The 14274-nt window shown below is 31.5% G+C and overlaps 1 protein-coding gene across 9 annotated transcripts; it reads left to right on the forward strand.

Annotated features, from left to right (window-relative positions):
• The first annotated feature begins 483 nt into the window (after positions 1–483).
• LOC130625606 (uncharacterized) lies at positions 484–9954 on the forward strand. 9 transcript variants are annotated; one of them, XM_057440705.1, is made up of 10 exons: positions 1202–1938; positions 5105–5173; positions 6145–6339; positions 6411–6455; positions 6866–6904; positions 7095–7125; positions 7196–7235; positions 8303–8369; positions 8507–8634; positions 9602–9954. In XM_057440705.1, exons 3-10 carry the CDS (start codon positions 6217–6219, stop codon positions 9642–9644), a joined length of 516 nt encoding a protein of 171 aa, XP_057296688.1. In that variant the 5' UTR covers positions 1202–1938; positions 5105–5173; positions 6145–6216; the 3' UTR covers positions 9645–9954. The 9 variants fall into 9 exon arrangements, 5 of the variants coding, with proteins under 5 accessions (XP_057296690.1, XP_057296688.1, XP_057296692.1 ...); XR_008981743.1 differs by lacking the exon at positions 8507–8634 and adding an exon at positions 7391–7575 and having other exon boundaries at positions 1220–1938; positions 8303–8375; XR_008981744.1 differs by lacking the exon at positions 8507–8634 and adding an exon at positions 7391–7575 and having other exon boundaries at positions 1220–1938.
• The last annotated feature ends 4320 nt before the right edge of the window (positions 9955–14274 follow it).

Below are 14274 nucleotides of genomic sequence, written 5' to 3' on the forward strand. Positions count from 1 at the left end.
CTGTGTTTTGCTTTGGTTTATATCGCCAGTTTTCATTTAGCTGACAGCAACACTCGTGTAGATAGCTAGCTAGCTAGCTATCTCAATGAAAGTATTTTATGTTTGTTTTACTATTATTAAAAAACGTTGTGGAATAGGTGAAATAGCTAGCTATCTTACCCAGTTACAAAAGCTATAGCTAGCTCGTTAGTTGTAGAAGCTATCTAGCTAGGTTCTTGTAGCTAATTGTAGTGTTTAAAATCATCTCAGAAGACCAGAGCAGTGTTCAATTTCCCTTGGCTGGCTGGTCATATATATTGCGGCGCCAAGCCTTTATCAGTCTTAGGGTTAAAAAAGTTTAAAAAATGTTACTGCTTTTATGACTTGTCTGAAAGTTTGTTACATGTAACTAGGATAATTAGCCATGATCCACATTCCCTTGGAGGTTCATGTGGATGGGGGGGAGCTATGGTAACTTTCAATAACCAGCATATATAATAGCCGCATTGCAAAATTGAACCGGCGTCTCCTGCACAAAGTATGTGAGTTATGTGACCTCCCAAAAATGTATCGAGTGTGTTAAAAGTAACCTTGGAAAAAGTATCTGCTATATAGCATTCTATAAGAGCTAGTTTTTTTGACTAAAATATGGACATATTGGATACAATATAATTTTTTTTTCTTTTAATTCATTTACCCGAAATACAATGTCTTTCCTGTACCACATTTACTTTATCGTCGTGAAAAAATATAATATACAAATATTTATTCCAAAAACACCAAACTAATTTGTGAAAATATTGTGTTGTGTTCACTTCTCTGTGAAGTGTCTAGCTAGCATACTGGAACAATGTGCAATATTTCATGTTTTTATATAAATAAGATAGCATAGCTTCATAAATGTACAACACAAGACATTTCATTCCTAGCCAAACAATTATGGTAGGCATAAATGTTTTTTAAATCATGGATACTAAATATTTATTATCTTTTCATTCTTTTTATATAAAAGTGTTAATTTATATAGTTCTTTTATTGCTTGTGACAACTTCATAAGTTTGTCTGCATCAACATTTCTGATACCTAACACATTTGTTTCTGGACATTTGTAACTTTATTTATATATATTAAGCTGTGAATTTCTATATTACAACTTATATACATCATAGCTGGTCTTTGAATACCATTTGTACATTGCACAGTGAAGTTGTTTGTTTAAAGGCATTATACAATATTTTTTATATATACATCAATGACGTTCTTTATCTGTAAAAATGTCATAACTTTTGTTGACACCGGTGTGTGAATAATCATGTTAAAACACAGAAGCTTTTGAATGCAAAAAACATCTTTATATTTATTTTTTATTACTTGGCTGATACACGGAAGAGTTATATGAAAAATGCAATGGTTTGATTTGTTTATGGCTCATAAAACAGGGATTTTTATGCACCCATTCTTTGGTTTTTGGAGGGCAATAATATAATGATACCATAAGAACACAAGATAATATCTATAATTTTTTTTATTATTTGCATATTCTTTAATATTTCTTTAAGAACAAATGAACAGCTGATTTGCCATAGAGAGTATATATGCGCTACTGGATGCGGTGGTAGATGCAATTATATATTATATATGTAATGTACTCTTTAAATGATATAAAACTGTCTTTAAAAGCTCTGCTAAAATTCAGACAATATTGACATCGAAAAACAAATGCCAACTACCACCACTAAGTCAACCCGGCGTATACATTATCCCATGCAAATGCGGCAAAAAATATTTTGGGGAGACGAAGTTGGGAATCGCTACCCGCTTCGAACAACACAAAGACACCAACATTAAAGGAAAGTGGAGCGCATCAGGAGATTCATTTCACTCTAGTTCTTGTAATGCTGGTTATGATTGGGACAATGCGAAAATGCTTAACAAGAATTTAATAAATTTGATCGTAAGGTACGACGTCGATTTGATGTCAATGTAATGACAACCGTTAAAAAAATTTTTATAGTCTGATGAAGACCTCCAATATGGAGGTCGAAATATTACCATAAAAATATATATGCTGAACGACCATGTATATGTTTCTTTAAAGTATATGTAATGTACATTTTCTACTCAACTTAAAAAACGATTATCTTTTTCATATTTTGGACATATATATCTTTCACAGATCCCAAGTTTTAATTTTCCTGTATTCATATGTCATATGCAATTATGAAATTCTGTGTGTATTTGCACATTTTTAAGATTCTTAATTGCGTAAGGTATATAAATACAGTATTTTTCAAAAAATGAAATTAGAAGAACTACAAAATAACATAATTTTGTAGATCGTTTTTCACTGAAACAGCAAAAAAAATTGTTGTCCAACACAAAATTCACAAGGGTTTCGACTTGTACTCTAGGTTCACCTGTACTTTAAGCACTCAATCTCCCATTAAAAGTTGACCAAATAGCTAAAATTGTGTTGTTTGAAATAACGTATTATGCATAATCTCTTCATAAGTTTATTAAAAAATATAATGTTACATATATATATAAATCAAATTGCAAAAGTCAACACGTATTTCTGGTTTATAACTATTATATATCCAAAACCTCTAGTGTAAAGTTATATCCCGCATAAAATTTCAATGTGCTATATTCTCTTTTATTGACCTTTTCACAGTTTAAGTTGTTCACTTATTTTCTGTATTAAAAAGGGAAGTAAACGGAGTGAATTTAATAAGACCATGGGCATTATGAATATTTTGTATTTTTAAAAAAAAATGGTTTTAAGGCATGAAAATTTAGTAAGTTATTGCCAGTAACCCTACTTAAAACATATGTGAATGATTTGTAACTTTTCTTAATTCATAACAGTTTACTTCCATTTTTCAATTCTCAAAAAAGAGCATTGTAACAAGAGAAAGATTTATTTAAACAATAGTTAGTTAAAACTGTGAACTCTTGTATTGCCTAATTTATTTAATGTTTTTTAACATCATTTTTATTTTTTTATTATGTATATGTTTTGTGACAACTGCTATTTTATATATACAGTACAGTCCAGATGTAAGCGTACGCGTACGCTCAACTTGCAAAAATAATTGCTTTCATTAAAAAAAACAATAGGATAGCGAGTTCCTTTCAAATTGCGCGAAAATAATTGCTTCGTGTTAAAAACAAAAGCATAGCAAGAAACATTGTTTAAAAACAATACTCTGCGCGAGAAAAAATTAAACGCGAAGGCTATTGAATTTTAATTTTTTTTTAACAACGAAACTAATTATAGTAACGCGATTTTAATCTGATATATTTAAAAAACACAAGCTCTTTTAAAAAAACAAGAAATGCAATGATCTAAATATTTAAAAAAAAACTAATGCTACTTTTAAAACTTTTAGTAATATTTCTTTATCGTCGAAACATATTTTTTAACATGCGAAACTTTAAAGTTCTTTTTATAAAAAGCAACGTTTAGCAACGCAAACGGGAAAACCCTACGTTCGGGACTTTTCCCTTCGCGATAAGATTTCAAAAACAAATTAAATTTTAATACCGAAGAAAGAAAAAATCTAAAAATATAACTTTTGACGTTTTATAGTATCACCTACATTTTATTGTTAAAAACATTGTCTTTGTTTTTTTTCAGCGCAACAGCTCTATCTCTTAAAAGATTTAAACAATGCATCTCGCTGTCTATTTAGTTTTCGCGCAAATCTTTTATTTTATAAAACTATCAAACAATGGATCGCCATGTCACATTGATAGAGTTGATAACATTTTAAATACTTAAAACACTATCTAACGAAGCTTTCCTATCACCGTTCTTCGTTCTGTAACTTTCTAAAAAATCATTTCTATCGCCGCTCTTCGTTATTAAACTTTTAAAATGTGATATAACGAATCTTTTCTATAGCCTTTTTTTGTTTTTAACTTTTAAAATGCGATCTAAAAAAAACATTCTATCGCCGTTTTCCGTTTTAAAACTTTAAAAATGCGATCTAAAAAAACAATTCTATCGCCGTTTTTCGTTTTAAAACTTTTAAAATGCGATCTAAAAAAACATTTCTATCGCCGTTTTTCGTTTTTAAACTTTTAAAATGCGATCTAAAAAAAACATTTCTATCGCCGTTTTCCGTTTTTATACTTTTAAAATGCGATCTAAAAAAACAATTCTATCGCCGTTTTTCGTTTTAAAACTTTTAAAATGCGATCTAAAAAAACATTTCTATCGCCGTTTTTCGTTTTTAAACTTTTAAAATGCGATCTAAAAAAAACATTTCTATCGCCGTTTTTCGTTTTTATACTTTTAAAATGCGATCTAAAAACATTTCTATCGCTGTTTTTAGTTTTAAAATTTAAAAATGCGATCTAAAAAAACATTTCTATCGCCGTTTTTCGTTTTTAAACTTTTAAAATGCGATCTAAAAAAAACATTTCTATCGCCGTTTTTCGTTTTTAAAATTTTAAAATGCGATCTAAAAAAACAATTCTATCGCCGTTTTTCGTTTTAAAACTTTTAAAATGCGATCTAAAAAAACATTTCTATCGCCGTTTTTCGTTTTTAAACTTTTAAAATGCGATCTAAAAAAAACATTTCTATCGCCGTTTTTCGTTTTTAAAGTTTTAAAATGCAATCTAAAAAAAACATTTCTATTAAAATTAAAGTTTCAATCTTTGTTAAAATATAATAATTTCTATCGCTTAAATCCTTTATTTCACCCGCGCAACCAACAATGCCTTCTCGCTAGTTTATTTAGTTTCCACGCAAAACAATTGTTTAATAAAACTATTAAACAATGGCTCTTCGTGTCACATTGATAGAGTTGATAACATTTGCAATTATGCTATTGGGAATAGTTATGTTAACACTATTTAACAATAGTTACGCGCAGTTATAATAAGCTATTTTTTCTTCGATAATCTTTTGTTTTTTACGCGCAAGTTAATGACTTACAAGACTCGCAAGATAATTAATAAGAACAAAAGACAAACAACTACCGCCTCCGAGAAAAAGGTGTGAAACTTGAGCGTACGCGTACGCTTACATCTGGACTGTACTGTAAAGGTTAGCCATGTTTGATGTTTGGTGCCTTATTGTCTATCCTTATTCATAGGAATTACTTTTTCTTAGTTATAAAGATAAAGAACCAATATTGAACTAAACTGCTAAGTTGACATGAACGCTGCTAGAAAATATCCAGTGAGTGAATTCATTTTTTATGGGGAAATGGGAAAGTGATTTTCAATATAATAAACTAGTCGATAAGGCCTGTGGAGAAATCCACTTAGGCAGGAGGGACAATGTAAAAATTGGTTATTTAAGACCTTTTGCTGATGTCAGCAGTGCATATGAAAAAACAAATTGACGAAATTCATTTTATCCGTTGTCTCTATTGTGTAGAGCTCGACACGCTCATGAAGAGAATGTATGTGATCATGTGATTTTGATGAACGGTTAATGATATATAAGGGTTTAAAAAATATGCTGACGTCAGCAAAGACCCGCGAAAACAAACAAAATTAATTTTTAGAAATTTGTATACCTGTTGGCTTCAACGTATAGGTCTTTAAACGCTGATCAAGAAAATGTATAGGATCATGTATTGACAAACGGTTACGGAAATATGGGGGTTTAATTGATTTTTGATGACGTTATTAACCCGTCCATTCCGAAACGGATTCAGGGACCCAGGTTTCGGAAAATTACCCAAATTGGTCCTATCTGGTCCCTATTTACCCACGCGGGGAAAAATCATTGACACCACCTCGTTTCCAAGTTATTTGGCCTTAAATATTTAAGTGCACTGTAATGGCTTCATTAATTTAATATAGGATATTGACGTTAGTAGTAGTGTTATTGACGTCGCGCCGTAATGTCATAAAATTTAACATCCGAGACATAATTTTTTTTGGCGACATCAGAGAAAATTTCGGCGACATCAAAGGAAAATGACGATATCCACTATGACCGTCACATACACTTCGTATTATTATAAGAGATAGAAACGTTTTATGTAGTTATTTATATAACAAATATAGGTATACAAATTATTATATTGCAGCTTTTGGTAATGGTACACAAATGTTGCCCAAAAACTCTAATTCAAGATATTTTAAACTTTGTTTCTAATCCGTAAATAGTATCTGAATAGTTTTTCTACTATATTTAAGCATTGATGCAACACATTCCAACTGCTTGGCGAGATTCGTGAACCATGCCCATCCCGGTGTGCCAATTGTAAAATGGTGTTACTGGTTCGTGACAAAGTGCCGTATCTAGGCTTAAAGTCTCTAAAACTCATAAAGACTAATGAAGAGCTTAGATACGATTATGGTGATAAATGCATGTTGTCTTTGAGAAAGCAGGTAATTTATTAACTCTAAGGAACTTTACTGTTATTTTGCTTCCAAATATTTACTGCATTTTTTTCTTATAGAAGAACTTGTGTGTGCCATTACATTTAAAAGATATAGAGAATCAGGTAGAAATCATTATTTCTTGTAGTGTACAAAAGTAAAAAGTAAAAAATTTAAAGATCCAGAGAAGCAAATATTCTCACCAGGATTCTATAATTTCAATTCAAGTTATTAATTGATGTCAAATATTCTTGCACACAAGGCAGTTGTTTGGATTTTTGTGATCACAAATAAGAAATGTAGTGTTTGTATTCTTGAGCTGTGATTTAAAAGAAGCTTCATTGTGAATTCACGTTTTCTATATTTGCACAAACAAAGTCAATTTTTTTCTTGCCTACTGCATGTTAAACTCGCATATTATCAAGGCTCAAAAAATTAGTGTGCTCAAGGTTCTGCTTCTGTTCTTTCTTCCACTACAAGTTATATAAAAATAAACATCATATATATATATATGATGTTTATCTTCTATTCTTAGCTAAAAAAGATCTCCCATGCAAGTATTCTGAAACTGAAGGTATGTATTACATCACTGAATTTCATTTCCTAATAATAAACTAGTAGCAAGCGCTGTTTTTATGTTGCATATTTCCTGAGATGTTAATATATAAAACTAGCATTCTTGTTTATTCAATTTTTGTACGATTGCTTAATTAATAACTAAAACTTTTGCTTGTTATTTCAATTTATCAATGATTTCATTGTAGGAAGGGCAAAAAACTGTAATTGAGGTAGAAGGTGAGCACACTTACAATGAGAAGTATAACCTTTCATCAATAACGTGTATTGTGACACAATTATTTTATAGTATTAAAAGAGCCTTACATGATTATCAGAGATCGTGAAAAGTAAGTAGCTCTCTCCTTTCTTGTGTAGTTTTAACGTGTTCAGTAAATAAAAATAATAATGATTTGGCTTTATTACAACCTGAATCTCATGATTAAATTTGAATTGTTAACGTTAACGTATTGTTAATATGCCTGTTTCTTTATTATGTTTTTAGTTTGTTCAAGCCATTAATATATAAGACGAAGATCCCTAATCTTCACTTTGAAAAGGGTTGTCTGTTTGAAATCGACAAGGAAATCACAAGACATGACTCGTGTGATACAAGGCATCTTAACAGTTCACATCTAAATTAGTATTCTCTATGGTGCTCTTTTTTATTCCTAGGGTCACTATTTTAAAGTAAGAGTCTGTGTGTTTTAATTTTATGCTAACTACAACTTCTTAACTGTTTCTGGAAAAGCATTACTTGGTGCTTTGCAGCTAGTGGGCGGCAAAAAACTTTTTTTATGGTATGACAAATCAACAACGTAGAAAATGCCTAGATGTATTTTCTACAATTCCTGCATTACACGTTGTTTTTTGAAAGGTAACCGTATTTTGACCTGAGCCTCAATTTTCTTTGCAAAATGACTGAATATAGGCTCAAATTTTCTTATTTTATTCTTATTTTTTATTCCTCTTTGTTTTCTTTATAAATAACTACTATATTTTATCGACATTTGAAATAACATTTTTATTGAAGAAAAAAAGACCTCTTTTGTTATTTTGGGATAAAACTTTGTTAGTAATTAATTCCACTATTTTGAATACATTTTGCCTCCAGAGATCCATGAATGCTGTATAGCTACTTTACTGAAAAAAAAGAAACTTGATTGTGTTCTTCTGAAATTACGGTGATTTTGGTAACTGTAAATCTAAATATCAAGATCTTTAAAAATTGAATCTTGACAAGCTGAAACTGGGGATTTTCCTAAAATGTTTTTACGATTTCAAGGTTTTTGAGCGTCATCTAATAATCTACACATTTGTAAAAGAAAGCGCAAAAGTATTCGTTTTATCATAACTCCAACAACGTCTCTTAAGATCCTTTCTATTAATGTTCACGTAATAAATATGTTCTTCCTAGACCTCAAGATGTTGCCGATGATGGCTTTTGTGAATGTTGCAAGATACGTTACACATCACTACAACATGTATATGTATGCTATGACCCCTTTTTTTCTTGTAGATCAAATCTGTTTCTTGGATACAAGATTTATATCGATGGAAAAATAAAGTTGATAGTTTTTTGACAGAAAGACTCATTTAGCTATTGTTATTGTTTTGATAGCCCCTCGACAGTGATCGTCATAATAGCTTCGTTACTACAAAAAATTATGATAAAGTAGACCAGTTGATAGCTAAAGAAGTTGGTTGTGGCGACTTTGTCGAAGCATGCAAGAAGAAAGCTGCTAAAAAGTATGTACTTAGAAATAATAGGAAATGTGATTTTAGAGAGGTATGTTATATTATAAGTAGTTACATGAAACTACACATTTAGTATGTTGTATTAGTTCATCAAAATGATAATAGTATGACACATTAACAGAAGTGAATGTCAGTAATTTAGAACAACTCTTACGAGGAAAAGTATTAGAAGCAGATACGTTTTATTCTTTCTCAGTCATAATATATAATAGTCTTTTTATATTAGCTATTAGGTTTTGATAAAGAAAAATAAATCTTCAGGACATTCTCCAAATAAATAATTAGCTATCATTTTTTGCGTGCATTTCCGAATATATGTGAAAAAACGCTAATATTTTTTCATCTCACGCTAATATTTTTGCTTCATAGTTTTTGAGCGTCAGTTTTTTTACTTTGATTTCTAAGTGATATCCGTCGTTTCGTAGTTCATAAGCAAAAGCGATATGTCCCAATTAGAGTTATGATTTGTTACATTCGCTCTTTTTGCATCAGCATTATGTCAAGTACCTATCTGTTTTTAATAAAAATTTCTGGTGCTGTGTATGAAAGAAGATTGGTCCAAACTCCAGTTAATCTGCTAACGACAAGATGATCTCATCGTTGGACTAGCATTCACATTCGCGTGCAAATTCACTTATATCAAGTAGAGTAAAAAGAAAATCTAGGATGCTAGTTAGTAATAGGACGTTAACTTTTGAGTAAGCTGGTTTTAAATAGAAGCGTCTACAGTGATAAATCTAATTGTAAGTATTTTTAGTCTTTAAGTTACCTAGTTAGTAAACCAGCTACACAGTTTAAACAGTAGTTGCAATACGAATTACAACTTATTATTATTATTCAGTACAGTTTAAAGGTGTTAAAAACTCAAAGTAGTAGTATTATATGACAATATATAATGACCACATACACTTATCGGTTAAAAATTGATAATCCGTATTATAATCTACATCGATTTTAGGTGCTGGCTTAATTGCAAAGATGATTCACTAGCGAAAGTGTAGGGAGTCAGAACACTATATATGGAATAGGAACATCTGGTTCAGAGCTGCCAAAATTTATCTGTTCTTCCATCCACGATATTTATTGAACATTTGCAACAAACATGCATCAAACATTCGCAATAAGATGAAAATAAATTTACACAAGTTATTGACTTGATCAATTTATGGCTTGAAATTCATTAAAAGTATTATAGAACATTCAATTTATTGTTAGGTTATGCTATAAATGTTTTTCTATTTACAAAACATAGCATTTTAATTGTAATTCATATTTCTTCTTATTGGAAAAAAGATTATATTTTATTATATATTTTTGGCTCTTTACAAAGACAAGCTTGTCACGCATGTCAGAAAATTTGAGTGAGGAACAATGATGTTTTATGATCTCGCACGTTTGTGTCTAAAATACTACCTCGTAGCCAAAACAATTTACCTAGGACTTGTGACCAATTTAGCCTGCTAGCATTTTTACAAAGTTTAAAAACAAATTGATGGTGTAGCTATAAGCTTCCCCTTAGGGCCTCCCTTAGCAAGTATTTTGAAAAGTTGTCCTACAGAATTTACGCCTATCTTTTATAGACGTTATTTGGCGTAAAGGTGATTCCTTAGTAAATAATTTATTTAGGAAATCTACGTTTGGTGGTGTTGTTGTTGTAATAATTGTATTAGTGTATGAAAAACTTTCCATGATTCCTAGTAGATATTGCACGAAAGGATATCGACTTTGATAGTTTGATGAAAAAAGAAGCTGAACATTTAAACTTTGAAACTATTTTTTCAGTTTGCTTTTAGGCGGCTAGCTAATTATTTCATTGGCCAGGTTGGTCATGTCAAACTCTGTCTATTTGTCACGCTTCCTCAAGTTTACCCGCAAGCTCAGAACCCTTTCTCATTCTTTAACAAAAATAGTCAAATATGTTTTCCATCCTGGAATTTGGCATTGGAAATCTACGAGTGATGATGTGAATTAATCCCAACATCACTCGTGAATTCTCAAGGCGTTTTTAGGTAGAAACGCACGATTAGCGATTTTTGTTACACATGATAGTACGTAGTTCATGGACAAATGGCATATGTTCGCAACACGAATTCTTTTTCACGCACAAGTAAAAGGACAGTCTTTTATACGTGAAATTTTTAGTTTTTATAAGGTGAGGTTTTTCTTGCAAGCAACACTTTTCCCAATGGAATGTTTCTCATTATTAAGTGATCGATAAATATAACTTAAAATTGGTAGTATTTATTAACATGGCTCTGAATTTGTAACAACCATATTAACACTGACATTGGCCAGCATATGCGATATACTCCTGTTAAGCGACCTTTAATTGCTGTAAGTAGCGGATCTGCTTCTGTTTAAATCTGCAGTTTTTGATTCTTTTTATAAGATGCTAGTTTTTTTAAGGTTTCGTTTCCTTACTTTGACGTTAAATAATCATATCTTTTCTGAATTTAATCGCGATTCCTGATTAATCCTGAAAATTTTGTAACTGAGAAAATATATTTTGGTAAGCTGTAAATACAACTTATGGGAGGTGTTAAAAAACGCATTTAGCACCGCTCATACATTGCATATTGTGCTATTCACATGGAAGGCAAATAAACTTGAGAATTAGCTTTAACCTGAGATTAACTAAATGACATTTTCACATTTTTCAGGAAACTGTAAGTACAGCAAGTAGTGTGCCACAGCAAAAATCTTTATTTAGAGTAAGTAGTAGGTTTAATTTTTTGGTACGCTCTCCAAAGATTATCAGAGGTACAATGTGTATAATGTATTGCCGTGAATGTTCTTGGAAGAAATATCATTTAGAAATACTTATTTTTCTTTCTTTCTGTTATACTAGGGCAAGAGAAGAAGTTTATTTTGCGATAAAGATGTTCAACTGCTACGTCAAAAGTGCTCGTATATTATTGCTAATGGTCCTTTAACGAAACAAGGTGTCACTAAGGCGTTGGAAGGGGAAGATATACTAAAAAATTTACTTTTGTACAAATTCGTACTCGTTTGCACTCCGAAAGAAAACAACTATGAACACATCTGTTCCATGAACTTATGCCAGTCATTAAAACGAATAACTCTTCGTTAAAATTATTTAACATGTTAATGTTCTGCTTTTGTTTCTTTACTAATTGTTCTTATAATTGATGTTGCATGTTATCCCAGAGGCAGCACTGCTAACACGCACGATACTGTACTTTCCTAACTTTGACGACGATTATAATACTGAGTTAATTTTTGACAACTAGTTTTAATTAATGAAACTAAGTTTTGCTAAGCTGACATTTTCTTTAAATACAACCTTGATTAGACAAAATGTGTTTTCTTGCTTAATTTCATTTTGTGTATATAACGCTTGATGCACTGCTTTCTACAGTTTATATTTTGTTTATGAGCTGTAAAGGCATTGGTCTTCTCTACTACATCCTATGTATGATTCTGTTTTAGCAAACTTAAATCTTCTTGTTATTACACCCTCTACTTTCGTAATTTGTATAAGCACGTGTTTTACGAACTCGTTTAAAAGTTAGAATTCAATTTAAAGTTTTCAGATTGTACTTTTAACCACACGTTTTTAAAGAAAAAATTAGCTTTAATGTAGACTGAAATATCTCTTGTTTGTATATAGTGGAAAATTTTGTGTATAATGTAAATATAAATTGAGATATGGATCAGGGACATGTAAACTACTACCTACACTTTATTGGACTTGTCTACTACTTTTCCGACATGCATACCTGAACTATTAAACTATTTATTAAAGTAATGGTTGCTGAAAATATCGACATTGCTGTTGCTGAAAGTATCATAGGTGAAGTCATTGGTCAAGAAGCCTTTTCTTCGACGAATAAAATTTTAGCAAAAAGTATTTGTATATGATATTAGTAAATTGGTTTGGCCTTGTTCGTTTCGGTTGATATTCTTAACAGTATCGAAAATTTAAAAAGTCTGGCGCTCACCATAGGCAAACTGGTGGTCTCTTAGGCCGTCGCTTGAGCTGTTGTGAAAAAACTTACACGTCCGCAGATAACCGAATCGGAAAAAGTTGCACCACTGGTTGAAATATAAAAATCGCATATAAAGCAATTGCATGATAACAAAACTTACGCTAATTTAATAATCGCTAGCCATGCACTTGTGGTATGCGGACAGCCGCCTCATGTAACAAGCCGCCGCCTAAGAGACTGCTTATAAACCCGAGGTAATTTTACGAAGACTGTCCAAATCTGCTACGGAAGGTGTAGTGGCATTTTCTATACTCTTTCTCTCTCTCCTGTTACTATAGGAAGAGCTCTGATACCAAATTCGCTTTGGTTTAATGTTAAAAACGCAGGTCAAATAGTTATCAGTCTTTTCTAACTTGCAAATAAAAACTCACAGCAGAATATAATACTCTCAACCTCAAAATAAAATACTCTTGTCGCGTATGTAGGGCTTAGATTTTGTCACTTGTAACAAGCAACCAAATTTAAAATTATTGAATCCGTTACATGAAATTAGTTTGAGGCATACAATCTATGTACTCTTTGCTTTTGTGTCATCAATACGTTTTATGTGTACTTTGTGTAGGCAATTTGGTTATGCAACATCTGCATCCGATCTATCAATCCTGCTACAATAAACTAGTACAACTGATACAAAACTGTGAGCCCTGCTACAAGAAACTATTCTTGTAATGCAAACTAGTCGACTAATATAATGTTATCCCGCCCCGTTTAAAACCGTCAATCCTATTTCGAAAAGTCAGTTTCAGTAGTAGAGACCAATGGACTAATTTTTTCATCATTTTATCTCGTATTTACTTGTCGTAAACGATTTTGGTCAAACATGCTACAATCCCGCCCGGTTTGAAACCATCAATTCTGTTACGGAAAGTCAGTTTCAGTACCACAGACTGGTCGACTAATACAATCCCGCTATTTCTTTCATCATTTTATCTTGTATTTACTTGTCGTAAGTGATTTTGGTCAAACATGCTACAATCCCGCCCGGTTTGAAACCATCAATTCTGTTACGGAAAGTCAGTTTCAGTAGTAGAGACTGGTAGACTAATACAATCCTACTATTTTTTTCATCATTTTATCTCGTATTTACATGTCGTAAACGATTTTGGTCAAACATGTTACAATATCGCCCCCTTTATAACCGTCAATCCTATTTCGAAAAGTCAGTTTCAGTAGTACAGACTAGTGGACCAATACAGTCCTGCTATTTTTATTCATCATTTTATCTCGTATTTACTTGTCGTAAGCGATTTTGGTCATACATGTAACAACCCCGCCCGGTTTGAAACCATCAATCCTATTACGGAAGGTCAGTTTCAGTAGTAGAGACTAATGGACTAATACAGTCCTGCTATTTTTATTCATCACTTTATCTCGTATATACTTGTCGTAAGTGATTTTGGTCAATCATGTAATAATCTCGCCCGGTTTGAAACCATCAATCCTGTTACGAAAAGTCAGTTTCTGCTGAACTAGTCGACTAATACAATCCTACTACTTCTTTCAACATTTTATCTCATATTTACTTGTCTTAAACGATTTTTGTCAATCCATGCTACAATCCCGACCGGTGAAACACCATCAATCCTATTACAGAAAACTTGTCTCAGTGATACAAACTAGA

The sequence above is a fragment of the Hydractinia symbiolongicarpus genome, chromosome 14 (assembly GCF_029227915.1).
Source record: "Hydractinia symbiolongicarpus strain clone_291-10 chromosome 14, HSymV2.1, whole genome shotgun sequence".
In the NCBI taxonomy this organism is placed as follows: Eukaryota; Metazoa; Cnidaria; class Hydrozoa; order Anthoathecata; family Hydractiniidae; genus Hydractinia; species Hydractinia symbiolongicarpus.

Bases quoted from the DNA above. Each gene is read 5' to 3' on its own strand.
- LOC130625606 (XM_057440705.1), top strand. From the start codon at position 6,217: ATGGTGTTACTGGTTCGTGACAAAGTGCCGTATCTAGGCTTAAAGTCT. The intron at 6,905-7,094 runs GTATGTATTACA...ATTTCATTGTAG, and splicing joins CAAGTATTCTGAAACTGAAG to GAAGGGCAAAAAACTGTAAT. The intron at 8,635-9,601 runs GTATGTACTTAG...CATCGATTTTAG, and splicing joins AAGAAGAAAGCTGCTAAAAA to GTGCTGGCTTAATTGCAAAG.